Source organism: Falco punctatus, assembly GCF_963210335.1.
Source record: "Falco punctatus genome assembly, chromosome: 3".
NCBI classification, from domain to species: Eukaryota; Metazoa; Chordata; class Aves; order Falconiformes; family Falconidae; genus Falco; species Falco punctatus.
The window spans coordinates 29,079,719-29,097,643 of record NC_137582.1 but is presented as its reverse complement, the minus strand read 5'-3'; the positions used below and the strand labels follow the sequence as shown (position 1 = coordinate 29,097,643).

At 35.7% G+C, this 17,925-nt stretch overlaps 1 protein-coding gene across 8 annotated transcripts in view; it reads left to right on the top strand.

Moving 5' to 3' along the window:
- The window catches only part of VPS13B (vacuolar protein sorting 13 homolog B), a 477,951-nt gene that overhangs the window by 343,242 nt on the left and 116,784 nt on the right, over nucleotides 1-17,925 (top strand). For all 8 annotated transcript variants that reach the window (XM_080380100.1, XM_080380101.1, XM_080380096.1 and 5 more), the window contains one exon: nucleotides 16,236-16,938. In XM_080380100.1, the coding sequence (XP_080236226.1) occupies nucleotides 16,236-16,938 (703 nt within the window). The remainder of the gene's footprint in view (nucleotides 1-16,235; nucleotides 16,939-17,925) is intronic.

Here is a 17,925-nt window from a genome sequence, read left to right as displayed (position 1 = left end):
AACAGAAATGTTCTCTCCAACCTCTTTATTGCATACTCCGCCTAGCGACATTTTGAACATAACTTGTGGATTTTATATTTGTTATCAGTAACTTAAATATTATTGTTTCTTATCAAAATAAAATGTTTTTAAAAACTAAATGGTATCTAAAGCTAATTTAAAACTTTGCCATTTCAGATCATTTAATGTATTAACCAAAAAATCTGAAGTATTAATTACAGAGATAATAAAAATATTGTTATTAAATAGGTCCAAAATTCAAATTGTTCTTTAAATTATGGAACACATGCAAGAAATCATATTGGTTCATTTTTGCAGAAAAGGATTAGAAAACCAGAAACATTGAAACTGTAAGAATTATTGTAGCTTTGCCATAAGTAACAAACCTAGTTGGTTGTTGAAGTGTAGGCAGGACAAAATCAATGAAGACAACACAGTGGCTCAAACTCACCCTAAACAGAAGTGTGAGAGAACACGTGCTTGGACTTTCTCACACTGTGGACATTGAATGTGTCATAGTGATGATTTGCTTAATTGTCTGATGAGGAGACGAAAGTTTGAGTGTTAGGTCACATGATGTATGACCGAGGGTTCTGCATTCTTTGATCTTGACTAATCTGCTCCTTTAAGTCATCTAACGCTAGTATACAGTAAAGTTTGACGCTGTGGCAACGTTACCTTTAGACAGCACCAGTTACAGTTTCTTTCCTGTATGGAACATCACCTGCTTGGTAGTGCAGAAAACTTGATTCTTGACAGTAATTATAAACACATGGATTCTCTAATTCTCTTCATTTTAAAGCAAAATAATGTTTTTTTTCTTCAAGGGTAAGCTAAAAATAAAAGGAGAAAAGATAGTTGGAAGCTGGTAGAGACTTAATTGAAGTTACAGTCAGTGGGTGGTGAGCAATTTTGATTTTGAACTTCCCTGTTCTCTTTACAGAAAGGATCCTCACACTTTTCTGGCATTCCCTCATGAGGAAGAGTCTTTTTCATGCATTTTAACCTATTTTTAGAAGTAAATAAAGCTAACATGATCATTGTGCATGTCGGTCTTCCTCAAATAACATGTAATATTATGTGTTCTCTGCCAAATTAAAAAGCAGAATAGAAGTCTCAATGTTGATCTCCTTATTTTTTTATCTGTTTTATGAAAAGCAGGTAATAAATGGTGAGAAACCAAAACCGGTGTTGCCCACTGAGAGAAAGCTGTTACTCAGTAGCTGGCAGTCAATACTGGCCACTTGTGTGGCTTGTATGGACTCAGTTCAGTGGTCAACCAGGGATAAATATGCTGCTTCATACTGATTTCTTTAAGGCCAGAGCTTCACTTTATACTTCCCTCTCCCTTAAGAATGAGGCACAATTTTTTGGTGTACTGCAATTAATAATATTAGCTGCCTTCCTACTTTTTCAACTTTTCTGGGCAGCTATAGTCTGTTTTCAGGTTCAGGTAATGCTGCATTGTCTGAGGCTGCGTAATAGAATGATACATCCTGTAACTCATGCCAGAGATTTTGGCAGGAAACAAATAAGGGTATTTTCTCAAAAACTCATTTGTCTATTCCAGCAGAAATTCAAGAACGTTTTGTACTGTTTAAAGAGTGACATGGATATTCATGTTAAATTTTCTTTTGGTAGTGACTTTAAGCATAAAAGAGAATAACCTTCTATGTATATAAAACTAAATGGTTGCAAAGTTGTTCAAGATGTCCAGCTTATTTTATTGGACAGAATTAAGTAATGTTTACTATTTCCTCTCAAATGAATTTGCATGAGTCTGAGCAATAATATCCTGAGGCCATTTACAACCAGTTTTGTGCTGATCAGGATCAGCTACAGTCATATTATAGTTTAATAATTTTTTAATGTTTTAAACTAAAAAAATTCCAATCTATGATCAGAATTCTTTATTCATTAGACTTTAGTGAAAGGATGAATCTGAATCAGTCTTATCTAAACTGCAGCACCTTTGTAAGATGATGAATATTTACTTGTAAGGTGGCATACATTTCCTATTTCTGTTCATGTTAAAGACCTGAAACCTTGAAATGTGAAAGGAAGCTCTATGAGTTAATTTGATGTCTGTGTGGGTTTTTTTTCCAAGTACGTAATATCACAAAGATGTGTGTACAAATTTAGCATGTTACAGACATACGTGTATATAGAATTGATGGATGACATTTACACCATGTATAACTTCATTTTCTTAGTGCAGGTTGTTCTACAGATTAATCTTATCCACTTGGGCAGTAAGTAGATTTACTAGATTTAATCCTTTAAATTGTATGAGAGTTCTTTTATGACAAGAAAGATTCTAATAAAATTAAAACCCAAGTATCTTGATGCCTAACAAACACTTTCTTTCCCTTGAGGTAGAAATATCACTGCCCTCTTACTTTTTGTGTTGTGGTTGCTGATAGTTTGACGTGTTGTGCAGTAAGTTAAAATTGATCTTTGTTTGCTTAAGTCTGATAGCATACAATACAGTAGAATCTTATTTCATACTATAAAGACTAGGTGGAACACTATTCTAGCAATACTGAAATTGTACCCTGTACAGATTATTCCCACTTGAATGAAAATCACAGGCCAAGGAGAAACTAATCTTGAAAATCTGTAAATAATGGTTTTGCTCCATAAAGCGTTGCCTCTGGTGAATCTGAAATGGGTTCATTTCACTTGAGAAAAACTTGGTGAGGACTCCTCCCTTTCTTGGAAAGGCAAAAAAAAATGTTCCCTCATCTTTGTTAAAAGTAGATAAAAGTTTTTTGTGTTAGATTCTTGCTTCACAGTTTCCATTCAGCCAAGTTGTTTTCATTTATTTTACAAGTTATGTATTAGTAGTTCAGATGAAGACAAATAGACTATTTGTATTATATTGGGCAAATAGACTATGTATTATTTTGATTTGCCAGGTGGTCTAGACATTATTTTGGTTTCTGTGGAGTCTTGCATTTAATGCAGTACTTAAAATTTGTGGAATGGCTAAATCTTTTGAAATATACATGACCACTGAGCTATTCTGTTCATACAGTTTTAAACGTAAACTTGTAGCTTGATCATGTCAGAGAGTTTCAAAAGTGTAACTTCTTGAGAATGCCAATAAAACCTCTGATCTAGAATAACTGAATAATACTTGCATCATTTTCCTGGTAGTTTTACCAGTACTTGGATTCCCATATAGCCACTTGTCGGATGTTTTCCTGAAAATAAAGTGATCTTTGGTTAGTTCAAGCACACTAGCAAAATAATGTCCTTGCCAGTATCTTGAGTCATCACCATACCACATTTCCCTTGTTAGGAAGTTTTTTCATTCTGTGAGTTTGTTGCCAAAGCAGCAGGCAGATATCTTTTTGAAGGGCTGTGCAGTACTTTTTGATACTTCCTATGAGCAAACATTTTCATTCCAGTAGAAATCTAGATGCAATTCTTGTATTAAGAAAATGGCTGTGATTTTCCTAAGACTCTTCAAAGCAGACATCTTACTTTTCAGTGAAATAAAAAAAGAGGCGAAGGACTGAAGTAAAGTCACACTAAAATAGCAAGCCTTAAGAGAAGGGGTCCATTTTGGGGATATGCAGGAAAAACATGAGGATTATTCAAAAGGACATAGGCATATATGTGGATGTGCTCACATGCACAGAGGTCTCGTACAGTGAAAAACTCTTGTGACAAATGCTTTGAGTTGTGTGTTAACTTGGAATTTGTAGAAATACACAATTTAGTTTTACGCTGCAAATCTAAGCAGTTTTTAAAATCTGTTTCAAATTTCCTAGGAGAGTTTCATTCATCCCCCTGCAATGCTGCACAAGTTGCATCCACAGTCACACTGTGAAAATTGAGGTGGCTGAATTTAAACTAGATGTTTTGAATGGTAGAATGTAGTTTGAACTTTATGCTTCAGTTGAGGCTTCCAAAAGTAGACAATAATTCCCTGATTAGTATCCTCACCCTGATCAGCAGCATTAATTTCTGGGTTTATGTGGACTTCTGAGCCTCTTTAAATCCCAAATATTTGCTTTTGGTTTATGCCCTGCTTTCAGGGAAGTTCACTTTCTCAGTAATAATAATTTCTCACTTACCCTGATCATTTGAATGTTGCACTGGACTTTCCTTGAATGGGGCAGAGAATGTAATAGTGTTTCTTCCCCGATACACTGTTCAAACAGGAAGGATAATAAAGAGCCTAGCTGTATTTCATTTATTTCTAATATGATGTATTCTGCATCTACCACAAAAGCCAATATAGTAAAACTAGTGTGAACTACATTTTAGTACACTGTCACCCTTTGGTGACAAGGCCACAAACCATGTGCATAGGTTCTGTGGCTTCGATAAGTATGATAAAATCCAGTACTGTTTGTATTCCCATTTTAGATAGTAGAGGTAGTTGTCACACTGACTTACATTGCAGAGTGATTCTGATGAGTATAGAGATTAAAGAGCAGGACAATACTCCCAATTTTACAGCTAGCTTCACTCTGAGTTACTGGTTGCTATATCAAATGGTGAAATCATAGATTATGATTGTGATGAGTCACTGACATGAGTGGTGCACACGATGCGATGCACATTTACTGAATCAGATTCAGGTTTGCAGCTATTTGCAATTACTCTGTAGTTATTTCTGCAGGTAATTGGCCGCCAGTACCTATGTAGAGAGAAGACAAAGCTCTCAGTTGTTCATACATAGTATGCAACTTCAGTGTTTCTACTATGCCTAATGAGTTTCCTTAATAACCTTGCATATTAGCAATTTTTTTCCTTGGTGCATGTTTCTAGGCAGTATTTCCAAGTTTTCTCATTTCACTGAGACTGTACCTTCCTCTCAAATTACCTGTGACTCATTGCATGAATCAAGACTGAAACTTCATTCTTGACTCCTCCTAAGTAAAGATTTCCACAAATTTTAACTTTCTCCATCAAAGCAGAGGAGTAATAGCAACCTAGTAGTCACAGAAAAGAACAGTAACATCTGTTGCATATTGTTGGAAAGTTGGTTAAAACAGAGAATCTATAAAACTGAAAATCTGTTTATCTTTACTGAGAAGGGATCCTGCCTACAGGTTTCATGAAACTCATACTTGTCTGAAGAACAGTGAGTTAAGACAGTAGTTTAGGAAGTCAGGCATTTTTTCTTCGCATAGCTACAGGGATAATTAGGTTTGTGTGTTTCCATTGGTTTACCTGTGTTCTTGCAGTAACTTGTATGTCTCTTGTTTTCCTACTGGAATATGTAGTCTGGTCTCCACAGTTCAGCTACTTTTGCTGATTCCTTGCCTTCCAAAACAGGGACAGAAGAGAGTATGAGAGATTCAAAATTACAGAGAAATTATCTGCCAAACTCTTATTTTTTTGGTGGGAGATGGGCACCTAACTGATCTACATGCTCCTGAAAATTTTTCCCCAGATAAATATTTATTACATGTTGAACATCTGAGGATTTTACCCATTGTGTCTCTTGGATCCTTGGTGTTTGTACAAAGTAATTTCTTAAGTTGGCTGCTAGGGGTTGGGTGTCTCATTGAGTCTTTGTGAAGCCCACCATAGCACATGGATTTATACCCAGGGTCAGTATGGCCCAGCTACCAGAATAATAAAAGTCAGAAAGTTATCTTGGCTAAGTTGCACATCCTGGCTGTTTGAACAAGGCTTCATGCATTTTTCAGCAAGCTGAACCTGAATTCAATAGCAAGTTCCTAGATTCATGTCTGTTGCATTCTGACAGACTGGGAATTCCCCAGTAGATGCTATAAAATTTAAAACTACGTAAAAAATAAAATTAAAAAAAATCCACAACAAAACAAACCACTACATACTTTTGTACTATATATTTGTATATATGATTATATTTACACATACATAATAATGGTCATCACTCTAAACAGTTAAAGCTTGTTAGTATTTATGTAATAATTCAAGCAGAACATTACTTCTTTATGTGGAGAGGTTTTTTTGTTCCACTCATTAATTTTATACTTCTCCCTAACTTATTTTGCTGTAGGTTGAAGATGTGATTAAAAGTAATTCATAGCTGTGTCACACCACTGCATGTACTGCGGGTTTGGTAACATAAAAAAAGGCTTTTGAGACTAACAGAAAATGCTAAGATGCCTTCTCAAAGATTGTTTTTGATAAAATATTCCATAGCAGTATAGTAAAGGATGGACATTTCAAATTACATTTGTAGATGTCATGTTTTACCATGTGTAAAATAGATATGGCAGTTCTGTCCATCTCTTGTTTGGGCTGTCTGAAGATTCCAGAAAACAGACAATAATGAGCTTGCTTTTCAAAGGTTGTTTTTTCTGTATTAGGAATGAGAACCAATGTTTTTAAAATAGTGTGCAGAAAGGGATACTTTACATAGCTATTTGGAACACTGACTTTAAGGCAGCACCTAACAAATATATTGAAAATATGGACCACAGGTGTATTGTTCTTATGCCGTGTGCATTTCCGTTTACAACAGTGCATATTTTCTGCATTGCCACTGCAGCAGTTGCATAATTTTAAAAATTATGCTTAGAATAAGATTTAAGAAGTATTTTAATAACGTTCAACAAGTAAGGAAAAAGCAGAAGAAAGCAGCAATTGTTTTGTTAGTGAACCAACAGGAACTTCACAGCCCAAATCTGGAAAGTTATTTTCATGAAAAAGCAGTATATGTAAATAATATTGGGTAATATCTACAATCTTTTTGCATCTTGAATATGCCATAATAATGCCATACAGAAGCATGTAAAGGCCAGAACTGTTTTTCATTAAGAAGAAAACTTGTCTTTGTATCTAGGCACTCCAATTGTCTTCAGTGTTGTGTCAACACACAGTTAGATGGCTCCAGTGAAATCCTGGTTCTGCAGTTAGAAGCTGTGAAAATGGTAGACTGCTGCAGGATGTGCTTCATAGTAATTCTCCATTGATTTTCCAGTAAGGTATAAAGTCAAATTTCGGCATGGTTTGAGTGCTGGCTGCTTTGAAGCAGCCTCTTAGCACTAAGACACCAAGACCGTTGGAAGACTGCCAGGCTTGATCAGTCAGAAAGCCTGAAGATGCAGCTCCATGTGTCATCTACTTCTGAACTGGGCTTACAGAGGTCCTGTTTCTGACCTTTCATTCCTGTTCCAATACCACAATTCTCCTCTTTAATTATTTTTAAATGAGTTCAGAGAGCACAATTTTGGATGCAATTTTGAGGCTCATTAAGCTAATCCAAGCTGCACTGCCACAGACTGTCCTTTTCCGTCTCTGCTTTGTAGTAGTACAATGAACCAGTGCAGGAAACAGAACAGGCCAAAAACACCGAGTACAGTTTTTCTCAGGTTTTGGGGGTTTGGTTTTGTTGGGGGTTTTGCCTCTTGGGATTACTTTTTTGATGCTTCAAGACCCTGATCTGGCTGTTTTACACAGTCATACAAGGCACAGATGAAAAGACACAAATTCAGTCTGGTATGGAATTACACACCAAGGCTGTGACAAAAAAACTTGCTAAAAATGGGGATATTTTGTGATGGCCTTGTTACCAAAAAAAGCATATTCTGGAATTCTTAATTTCCTAGTCTTTAGCTCACATACCACTTCATGTGCTTTACTTCCTCATGTAGTCTTTTTATAAGACACTCTTGACAAACTGAAACATCATTTAGTCAAATATTAGGCTAGATAGAAGTTTATTTGGCTTGATACAGGTAAGATGTAACAACCTTAAAAAAAAAAAAAAAAAAGGCAGAAAAGATAATTTTCCAGACATCTGGAAGCTTTAAAATGCGAAGCAGTCTAGATCCCAGCACACATTTCAGTGAGCAATCGTGTGCCAGCAGTTGGCCATTTCTCACTGGAGACTCCTGTACTGTGGATTTTTCTGCTTGTGGTCTGACTCAGTCTGACTTACATTACTGGAAATAATGTAGAAGGAAGTTTGTTTAGTTGGGCAACATTTGTACATGACATCTTCTAATCTGCTGCGGATTTAGTTACTTTAATTGCCTTTAAGAAGCTGAAAACAGATAAAGGCTATAATGTGTATTAAGGAAAATATTGTAGCATTTGATTTTGGGGATAGTTCATTTAACTGTATGCTTATTTAGTTAAAGAGGCTGCAGGTAGATTCTGTATTATGAAAGTCAAGTACCAGGTTACTTCACTGCATTACAATAATGACTGTTTCCATTGTTCATACATCCTATCCTAGAAAATTATGCCTAAATGTTCATTTTGAGGCTTTGTTGAATCCTGCTTTGAATCACTGCCAGGGTATTTGACACTTGCTTCTGCATCTTTTCATTTATTTACGAAACACTGAATAATAGTCAATGGGAGAATATTCCAATTTACTCCAATGGGAGTAAATAATTTTGTTACATTTCTCATCTCCAGATGTCGTAACAGTGAATCATCAGATATATCTGTATCTATTTGCATCTAGGAGTTCAGTGAATTCTTACTTTAAACAGTTATCACTTGAGAAAGTTTTTGATCTGTGATTGAACACCTCATAAAAAAAACCTTCAGTGTGTAGGACCCCAGATTTTTTGCATCTAAGCCCAATATTGTGGTAGGTGCCACCCAGTAGCTCTGTGATTTCCCAGGACTGGTCAGTGGCAAGACCACTTAAAAGAATCCCACTGCAGGCTGTGACATGCCAATTCCAATGGCAGACTTGTTTATACAGCCATACTGGGCACTGAATTAGGTAATTGGTCTGTCTCTGCTGTTTGAGAGCAAGCTTTCTGTTGTGAAGCCACAGCCTTAATGACTTAAAATTATAAGTCCTTAAATGTTTTTTGTTGTGGGGTTGTTTGTTTTTTTTTTTTCTCAATGTACTTAGTCACACCAGTGAATGAGAGTTAACTCAGCTTCCTGAAAGGTTCAGCTACTTTGATTAGACAAAAGTTGCTTTCTGTAAGATCAGGTCAACAGTAAACCACCATTTAGTTCAGTGTATCTTTCCGCATGGAAGTGTGACTCAAAACTGAGACTGGTAAAACTGCAGTCTTACAGTGAAATCTTAACACTGAAATGTTAGAGAATGTTGTGCAAAATCCTGCTGAAATTTCAACTACTGCTTTTTAAAATGGCCAAGTGAAATATGCAAGCAACTCCCATAGAAAAAGGCTGTTTCTTGGGTTTAACAAAAAAAAAAAAAGTGCAAAAATGAACAAACCACACCTTGTCTAAAGTAAATATGTGTATTTTTTTTAATCTGTATATTTTTATATATGAGACAAACTTAAAATTCTGAAATTAAATTTTAAAATTAACACCAAAAAACCTAATACTTTTAGAAAAAATATTAATGAAAAATTACTGTTGGACAAGCGACTTTGCCAGATTTCAGCCTGCTCTTTTTAAATTAAAAGCATTTCTTTAGAAAAAAAAAATTGAAGCACAAAAGTTTCTTACTGGCCTTTCATAGGGTAGCAATATAAACATACTGTTTATATTAAGATTAAAAAAAATAATTCTGTTGTGTTAGAAAGGATTTAGCATTTGCATATACCCATGTTACAATTGGAACATTTAGCACAGCTTTTATTTATGAATATTTGGATCACAGTTTAACAAAATGAAGCCTCTCACTTTACTTTTGAGGAGCTGGAAAAACATTGCATAAAGAAGCTGAGTTTGTATTGCTTCTTGCCATCACATCTTTCACATAATTCCTGCAGTATTGTGAAAACTACAATTGAATTCCTGTCAGGAGTATTTCTGTAGGTCTGGGAGCTCATGTACACCGCTACACTGCGAATTGGTATAATTTGTTTTGCAGCAAATTTTGGTTGAAACGAAAATTCCTTAGTAGAAAAAAATATATTTGACTTTTATGTGAAATAAACTATTTCAGACATTTCTGATATTTTTGCTGCCTCATTTTGGCTTGATTTAGTAGTTTCCTTTTTGAAGGATAGCATTGGATTCATGTTATACAGAACTCTTTCTGCAGTTGGATTGATACAGGTAGAAGCAAGTCTGTCTAGATTAAATTGTAGGACTGAAGTTTTAATTTAAAATTTAGAAGAGAAACTTCATTAGACTGGAAGACATAATTTAGCAGTCTGATATGCTTGTATGTATGTCTTTTATTATATTTTCCATGTAAGATTAATATGTCAATTTACAAAATTTTCATAATGGTCAGAATTTCAGTCAATCTTATAACTCATGTGCAAAGCAAAATAAAATTCGTTTAGTTGAAGTGTTCAGTGGAACAATGTAGCAAACTTTGGTTAACCAAGAAAAGTTTTTTCATAAAACAATGATACATTAAATAAATTTCCAAACTGTTGAAGGCTTTGATGGAGTAGATGAAGTACTTAGAACAAAGCCAGAAAAAAACTATGCAGTGTTTTCTTTGTAATTCCAGTTTAAGTACAACGGGGAGGGGAGGGGAAAGGAACATATTCCTTTTTCTGTAGCTGTTTGTGTGGTAGGCAAGATTTTTATTTCCATGAAAATATGACTACTTTTTAGCAAATAAAACTAGGTCACATGCCACAGTAACAGAGCAGATGTGATTGGCACTTTGATTCTGTGGTTTCTCACTTGTGACTCTTTCCATACGTTATGTAATGTGAAGAATGATCTCATGATTGGCGGAGGGGTTTTGATCAGTTAAGGAACGGCTGTGCAGAAGGCTGGAAATTTTACTTCAATAGTGTCATTCTATAACCATAATTAATATGAGAAGCTGGAAAAATTAAACAGATGTAAATGCTTTTGATCTAGAGCAGTTGTACTTCCAAAGATTATGTTGCTTACAGTTATTAATTAAAGAATTATCCTGTAAAGTATGAGAAAAAGAGAAATGCTTATAGTGAAATTTGTACATGCTTACATTTGTTGTTGAAAACTCTTGAGAGATTAAGAAAGTGAAAATATAATGAAAAAATGTTGCCAGTTGTAAAACACCTCTCTGAGATCTGGAAAATGTGCTAATTATTAAAGTATTAGGTTGTATATTTACCTGGATGGTTTTATTGCCTCACTTTGTGGGGTGAAAACTTTGAAGACACATCTCTACCCTCTACGTACTTGTATCAAGAATGGAAAATAAATGTTACCTGGTTAAGATCGCAGTGAGCTCAGATGGGACTACTTGCCAATTTTGAAAAGCAAATATATTTATTTACTCTTGATTTTATGATGTACTTATCTGTGTGTGTTCTACAGGACATGCTATTTCCAGGCCCTTCTACTAGATAGATGTGTCATATGCCCTATTGAACCCAAGGGGTTAAGCTAGTAAAGTTACCTATCTCAACATGAAAAGGAAGAATTAGCCACAGTTCCCAAGCTACTAGTGTAGCTTTCAACACCTTTTCTATGGTCTCTAGTATTGATAGGATATATAACTGTGAAAGGACAAGAAAATGCACTGAGGTGATCTAAGAAGTAAACTGTCATCTTGACATGCTTTTTCTAGATATTGAAAACCTTTCCATATTGCAACTCATTCTGAGAGTGAAACTGTAGAATTCCTCTGATTTAAGTACCATCTGGTTATGCTCAAAGCTTTAAAGCTATTATCTCAGCATAAAATTTCAGCATCCTATACTTTTTTCTTCACCAAACTATCCATTTTTAAGCCACAAATATTTTTCCAGTCCTTTTAGATTTTATCTTAAAGTATATTTTAACAGTATTTAAATAGTTCTTAAACAATAACAATTTATCTTGATAGATGACATGCTGTGTTTTTTCATTTTATTTTAATTAGCCATTGTGGAACCAAATTCCCTCTTGTTTTATTCCTTTGAATACTGTTTAATTATAGTTATCATGCCAAATATCTTAAAGGTTATTTTACCAATACAGTTTCATTTAACATAAGCCATGTGGAATCAATAGTCCTGTTTCCTAAAGTGAATGCTTGGAAAATCTTACATTCATATGTTAAGAGTACACATCCTTTCCTCATTAGCTGGAAAGTACAGGGATTTTGGCACAGGTTCTGTGTGGAAGCATTGTGCAGCTTTTATATGGATTTTGTTTTTAGCCTTTGATGACACTGTTTAGAATAGGAAGTATCTAATAAGTAAAGCATTTTGTCTAATGTGCTGCCAGTGTGTTTAATATATGCCTGGAGGTCTGAAACATTATCTTCTCCACTACAGTAATATGCATTTAATTCTCTGAAAGCAGAAGGTCGAACTTTTAAAAGGGACTCAAAGTACATTTTCAACTAAAATAATTTAAAACACATGGGATAGCGGACCAGAGTAATGTACAGTTGGTTTTTATGGTTTGATCATGATCATGTTAATGCACACCAGTAGCTAATTAAAGAAAACTTTTATTGTTCATTTTAAATGGGTTATGTAAAGAGTAAGAGAATTGATATAATACAGCCCAATGATAAATGTTACCATTATATTTGCTAACAGCAAGCTGATATTGCTGTTCTTGACATCTTTAAAGTATTGGCCCATTTATTCCATAATAAAGCGACGAATCTTTCTAGAGTTGTTCAACTGAGAGTCATTCTCTGTCATCTCCTTATCCCATTAGAGAAATACCTAAATGATTCCCAAGTTTATTACTAGATGCATTTTCTGTTAACTGTGAAACTTGATTGGAAGGCTTGATGCTTCCTGAACTGAAATTGATGCAAGAAGTTCCAGGGGTACTTCTGCACCTTTATTTTGTACTGAGTTGTGTTATATAAAGCTGTCTTGCAAATCATTGCTCACTTGTTCCAACCTTTAATAATATATGTTGTAAGAGTATACGTAAGTCAAAGTTTCATGTGGAACCGGGTGGCATGGAAAACCGTAATAGGATATGGTGTCTTTCACCTTTCGGGCACTGGTTCATATTCCGTACTGCTTAGTACTGAGCAGAAGTTACCATCTGACTGCTGTTTGGTGACCTGCGTGATTTGATTTGGAGTCTCGGTAAAGTTTCTGTAGTCGAATGTCCGCATAACAGGAAACTCAGCAGTTGGGACCAATTAGCACCCTTGCAGCAGTCTTCACAGAGAAACTATAGTCTGAATGGGGGTGAAGGCAGAGCTACTTTCTTACCTTTCTTGAGGTGCTTTTCGTAGAGCAGCACTTTTAATAAATAATTATAAAAAGAGGCAGAACAAAAGAACTAGGCTTCATGTCAAATCTATTTAGAAGAGAGGATCTGGTTCAGAAACCAGAAGCACTGTGCTGCCTTACTCCACTCTGTCATTCACATGCAATGCTTTTCGCCCTGGAAGATTATAATTTAGTAGATGACATTGTCTTTTCAGTCCCTCTAGCCAAGTCAAGCATAATCTAAATGTCAGGTAGCTGTAGAAATTTCTGCTGCATAGAGGAGAATAAGAGAATACCATGTGGTACCCATAAGAGCATCATTCACTACAGAACAATGCTTTCAAAAAAGATTTTTCATCAGACTGAACTGTGCTGTGGAGCAATTAAAGATTGCCAGGTTTAGCAGCATATGCTTTCTACTTTGTTTCAGGCCGCATTTCCATGAAATGATATGGCAATATTGTTTCTCAGCTTCATCCTTTCTGCCTTCTGCTTGCCCTCAATACAGGAGCAATAAAACGATCTATACCATTTTTTAAAGTACCATCAGTGCAGGATATGGGCAAAGGACTTTATAGTTTACCAGACAGAGAGGCTGAGGTGTAAATAACCTAACTTTGCTTGGCTATCAGGAGGAATCAGGATTTTTTGGCTCACAATGTAGTAATTCATTAAAATGGTCCTAGTTATTTTTACAGAGGCTGCATTAAAAGTGGTATCACATTTACAACTCAGTGATACGAGTCTGCCATAGAAATCAGCCGCAAGGAATTTTATTGGTTATTTGAAAAATATGTACATGAGTGAATCTGAAAAGATTGTAACCAGAACTGGCAAAAACCCTTTCAAAGAAAATCTCAGCTAGTTAATGGTTCTGTTTTAGCATTTCCTCTGTAATACTTTTTTCTAGTATGTTCTTTGCCTTAAAGAAAAGGAGAGGGGGTTGCTCCCTTTGTTTCATAAAACACAATATAAAGGAACCTTTTAAAAACCTGCTTTTCTTTAACTCCCCGACAGCCCAATTTCTGCAGTATATGAAAAATCTAGTAATGATAACACATAAAGGCCAATATTTGAAGAAATTCAGTAATTCGCTGTCCTTCAATCCTTTAGTTAAGTTGCTGATAAGTTTTCTAAGTACTTTTAATTCTTTATTACATTTTTCAAGAGGAAGTTAAGGTATGGTTTGCCCTAGTTTGTATCTCCCTTGTCAAAGATTCACTAGAGTGGAGAAGATAAAAAGAAACTATTGAAGTAGGTCCTGGAATAAAGAAATGAAATAATTGATTCAATGTGCAGTGGTAGCGAAAAAACCCTAACAAAATATAGGACATCATCAGGATGGAGACTGAGAACAAGACAGAAGGCATCATTTTACTGCTACATAAAACCATAGTGATCCCACTTCTTGAATACTGTGTAGAGTGCTCAGGAAGCGCATAGTGGAATTACAGAAGTAGAGAAGGAAAGCTAAAATGATCAAAGGTGCTGAAGCAGCTTTTTTGTGAGGAGAGACTAAAAAGGTTTGGATTTCTGTGTCTGGAGAGGAGAAGGCTGAGGGGGGCTATGATCAAAGTTTAAAAAGTCATAGCAACAGTGATAAAGCTGAATGTGGACCTGAACTTTCAAATCATGCACTACAAGAGATCAGAGAAATGCAATGGCACTTTGTTTTAAACCAAAGGCAAGAAGAAAAAAAAGAAAAAAAAAAAAAAAAAAAGGAACTTGCTGCCACAGAAGGTTTGGAGGCCAGACACTGTCAGGATATTCAAAAAGAAAGTGGATGAATTAATGGACAAGTCTAGGCATGGTTACTAAAACAACTACACAGGTACGTACCACTGGCATTGCAAATGCAACAGCTGTGGATGCCTGGGAGGTAGGAGAGAAACAGACTGTTGGAAATGGCCAGGATCCGTGGTGTCTCTCCACAGAGTCTCCTAGTGCTGTCAAAAACAGCGTATTGGGCTGGATGGGTCACAAGTCTGATTGAATTGGGCATTTCTTATGTTAGCTCTTGTATGGAGCCAAGCAGAAACACTTCTGGGCAGCGCAGGTGGAAGAGTTAGTTACACTATGAAAGCGATACAGGGTGAACGCAAGACTCTAAACTCCATATGAATCCACGGAGTTAGCCATATATCATTATAATTATTATTTTTATTCTTGTTTAATTTCTGCAGGGTTTTTTTCCCAAATATTTTAGCATATGCTCCCCACCTCATCCTCAAGCTCTTTGTAGGATTTGTACTTGTTTCATAAGCAGTATGGAACGTGTTTTCTTCCTGAAGCACTTTCTTGTCTTGGATATCTCTGTATTTTGACTCAGTACTATGTGGTCCCTGGACACAGCCTTGCAATTTTTTGTTTCACACTTGCATTTCCTGTGATAGAAGGAATGTTCTTTTTTCTGTTTGAGTGGTGTACGTTATATTTTTTAAGTATTTCTGTATGAAATGATTTCTCACGTGAAAGCCTGTGAATATCACTGCCAGGACCGTATGTAGCCGTGGTGAGCTTTGTTAAGCTAAGAACTTGTACCTAGTTGCAGAGCCAGTCTTTAGATAGCAATGATGTTTCCTTCAACTTTGGTGTTTTATATAAGGCAGCTGTCATTTCCATGACTCTTAAGAAAAATATTTTTTCTATAACATAATATTTATACATTTCAGCATACAGTTTCCATTTAGTCTTGTTGTGATTTTGCAGTAGACTAATACTACATTTTATTTCATCTAATCATGGTAAAATATTTTAGCACCAAAGAGGACTTTTTGAGTATCCATCCTCAAAACTGGAAAACAATTCTGACCAGACTTTTTATTTACAATGCATTATTTCACAGAGAGATGGTTTTATATGAAGCCATAAATTTCTTGCAGATTCTTTAGAGTTTAAGGAAAGGGTTTAAATTAAAAAGAAAGAGGTCATTTAAGCCTAGAAATTATTACTCCTTGTTTGGGTTTGGGTTTTTTTTTTTTTCCTTCACATGTTCTTTTGGCAATTCATCTGTTGTGAGTCATCATTTCATTGGAACAGACACCTGCTGTGTTTCCATGAGTGATTACTGTGTTAAAGTTAGCTTGGCAGATATTTTCTTTTATAATTCTCTTTTTGACATCGTGTTTATATAGTGATTGTTTGCTGCCACTGAAATGGAAATAGTTGGGATATGGATATCAGAAGGTAATATAATATTTTCCTTTACAGGTTTCCAAACAGGAGCAGAAAAGAATGGATGTGTCTGATGGAGGAACAGTTGAGACTTCTTCCCGTTATAGTGGGGCACAGGACAGTGGAATTGGCAGTGACAGTGTTAAGATCAGAATTGTTCAAATCGAGCAGCACAGTGGTACCAGCCAGCACCGCATTGCCCGTCCTTCCCGCCAGTCTTCCATTGTGAAGAATCTTAATTTCATTCCCTTTGACATTTTTGTTACAGCAAGTCGCATCTCCTTGATGACTTACTCATGCACTGCCTTACCTAAATCAAAATCAGTACAAGATCGGAAAGATGGTGAGAAAATAAGCAAAAGCTCCTTAAATCTTCCAGAAGCAGGCTCAGGTGGCAGCCATGATACCAAGAAGCCCAGTCAGCCTTGCATTTCCTCCGTCACAGCAGATGATCTTTTGAACAGTAACATTCCTATGTCTACTGGGAGAAAAACGGGTCTTTTGTCACTGGAAAGTCTGCATGCTTCCACAAGATCGTCTGCTCGACAAGCCCTGGGTATAACTATTGTTCGGCAGCCTGGCCGCAGGGGAACAGGGGACATAGAACTGCAGCCGTTTCTCTACCTCGTGGTGTCACAGCCCTCTGTGCTCCTGAGCTGCCACCACAGAAAGCAAAAGGTAGAAATATCAGTGTTCGACGCTGGTCTTAAAGGAGTATCCTCAGACTACAAGTGTACAGGTAAAAGCATTTAACATTCACTCCTGGTGGTAACTGCCAAAATAATTGCACATCTCAAAGTTACTAGAGTAGTGGAAAACAGCTAGAGAGACTTCTAGGGCATCTTTGAAAATCAATTGGTAAATAGACATATTTTTAGGCTTATACCCCACAGCTGAATCAACTTAAGTGTTAAAATTGTTTGACATTAATTAAGATCTAACCTTTTAGCAGCTAGTTCTTCCTGTTCTTCAATATTACTTTCTCATTACCGGATTGCGATAGGGCTTGTTGTATTAATCTGTTTTCTCAATGTTTTCGAAGGAAGTAAGTGTTGTAAGCCATGCTGATTTCATAAAAAGCATTTTTTATGACTGAATATCACAATGTTTTCCTATACTAGCCTACTGATAAAATTTAAAGATAAACATTGCAGAAGCAGTGGGTGTTTTGATCATAAACTGTAAGAAAATTACAGTGATCTTCCAAATGGCATCTAATGATGTCATGTATTTTAAGTTTTCATTCAGCTGAGTAATAGGGTTTTGCAAGAATTTCCTTCTCTTAATGAATGGCTTTTTTTCTTTTTTCTTTTTTGATTCCATATGGAAAGTTTATAATAAGAAATATAGGAATAACTGTTCAGTATAAAAAAAATCTGAATTTTCTTTTTCTGTCTTGCCTGTACTGCTGAAGAGAGAAATCAATTTATTGCAATTCATTTGTCTGGCAACCAGTACTGAGTATAAGAATTTAATGAGATACATTATTACAGAGTGTTACCCCAAAAAAACTGTAAATGAGGACATGAAGATCTGCAGTGGGGTTTTAAATTGTTTACTGATTGAAAGCTGTAGGTAAAAAACATTGCTCATTTTTTCCTGCCAGTGTTCGTTCATACAGTCCAGTAGTTGTGGAAAGTGGCATGGTTTTTTGTGCATCTATACCAAATCTTTAATGAATGAGATTGTGTCTTTTGAAAATTGTCATCAAAATGGTGTGCTTATG